At 54.9% G+C, this 1,317-nt stretch overlaps 1 protein-coding gene across 1 annotated transcript in view; it reads right to left on the bottom strand.

Annotated features, from left to right (window-relative positions):
* Nucleotides 1-48: 48 nt before the first annotated feature.
* LOC101851951 (metabotropic glutamate receptor 4-like) overlaps nucleotides 49-1,317 on the bottom strand; it is a 34,336-nt gene continuing 33,067 nt past the window's right edge. Inside the window, exon 8 of the mRNA XM_035969997.1 lies at nucleotides 49-1,012. Within this exon, the coding sequence (XP_035825890.1) occupies nucleotides 49-1,012 (964 nt within the window). The remainder of the gene's footprint in view (nucleotides 1,013-1,317) is intronic.

The following is a 1,317-nucleotide window of genomic DNA, read 5'->3' as shown; positions in this document are numbered from 1 at the left end:
GTCCCCGTCCCTTCCGTTCTCCCAGAGAAGAAGACAAGAAGACAAGAACTAACCGTCGCTCTGAGTGCCAGAGTCCACCCTGAGACAGCCCGAGGCGGCGCTGCTGTTGAGCTTGAGCTGCATGTTCTTAGCCATCATGCTCTGGCGCACGTTGCGCTCGGGCCGGAGCAGGATGATGTAGAGCTTGGGCGTGAACATACAGATAAGGGCCACAGTGGCGCTGAGGCTGATGGAGAAGCACATAGTGGCCAGCCGGACCTGGATGTTGTGGGAAGTACTCAGATAGATAACCACAAACGCCGCCCAGATGATACAGGTGGTGTACATGGTGAATCCGATATACTTGGACTCGTTGAACGCCTCGGGGATCTTCCTGGTGATGATGGCGTAGATGGTGCAGACGAGGATGAGGAAGATCGGATAGGAGAAGCCGATCATGTACGCAAAGCCGATGGCCGCCTCACAGACCAGCTGGTGGTCGGCGCGTGTGGCGAAGAAGGAGACGGCTTTTGGCGGGCTGGTGAGCAGCCAGATGAGACTGATGATGATCTGGCAGGCCACGAGACTGGCGCAGATGACCAGCTGGGACTCCGGGCTGATGAACTTTGGCCGCTTCACCGTTCTCTTGCCCGCGCGGAAAATTCTGGAGATGCGGTTGGTTTTGGTCAAGATGGCGGAGTAGCAGACGGAGAAGCAGAAGCCGATGCCGACCGTCTGCGCGCCACACACGTACTTGGTGGGTTTGGAGACGAGAAGGAAGGTCATGGTGTAGCAGAGGAAGATCCCGGCCAGCAGAACGAAGCTCAACTCTCGGCCTGACGCCTTCACCACCGGCGTGTTGTTGTGCTTCAGGAAGATGATGGCCGTGGTTGTGGTTGCTAGGATACCTAGCGACGCGAATGCCATGGCAACCAGCGCTATGGAGTCGGTGTAGTGCAGGAAGACGGGTGGGATGGGAATACAGTGAGTCATATTGTAGCTGGGTACTGTGCCCCCGGGACACTCCTCGCATCTGGGGAAGTCAGGGGATGGGTAGGGGGGGGGTGGTAGTTAGCGGGTGTAACCGGTGTGGTGGAGGTGTTCCAGTTGAGAGAGACACATGGACACACCAGTACAGAGAGACACATCGCGGCCTCAGTGCTTTCTTGTTGTATCTCCACTTTTTTTTAAAGAGTGGAAACAGTTCATAACAAAGAGTGAGCTCAATTAAAAAGGTATCACATTTTCACTGTCAGAAAAAAGAGATGATACAAGAGAGAAGAGAGAAGAGAGAGAGAGAGAGAGAGAGAGAGAGAGAGAGAGAGAGAGAGAGAGAGA

This window comes from Aplysia californica, unplaced genomic scaffold (assembly GCF_000002075.1).
Source record: "Aplysia californica isolate F4 #8 unplaced genomic scaffold, AplCal3.0 scaffold00207, whole genome shotgun sequence".
Lineage (NCBI taxonomy): Eukaryota > Metazoa > Mollusca > Gastropoda > Aplysiida > Aplysiidae > Aplysia > Aplysia californica.
Note: the sequence above shows the minus strand (reverse complement) of the source record. Positions and strands in the feature narration are given on the sequence as shown.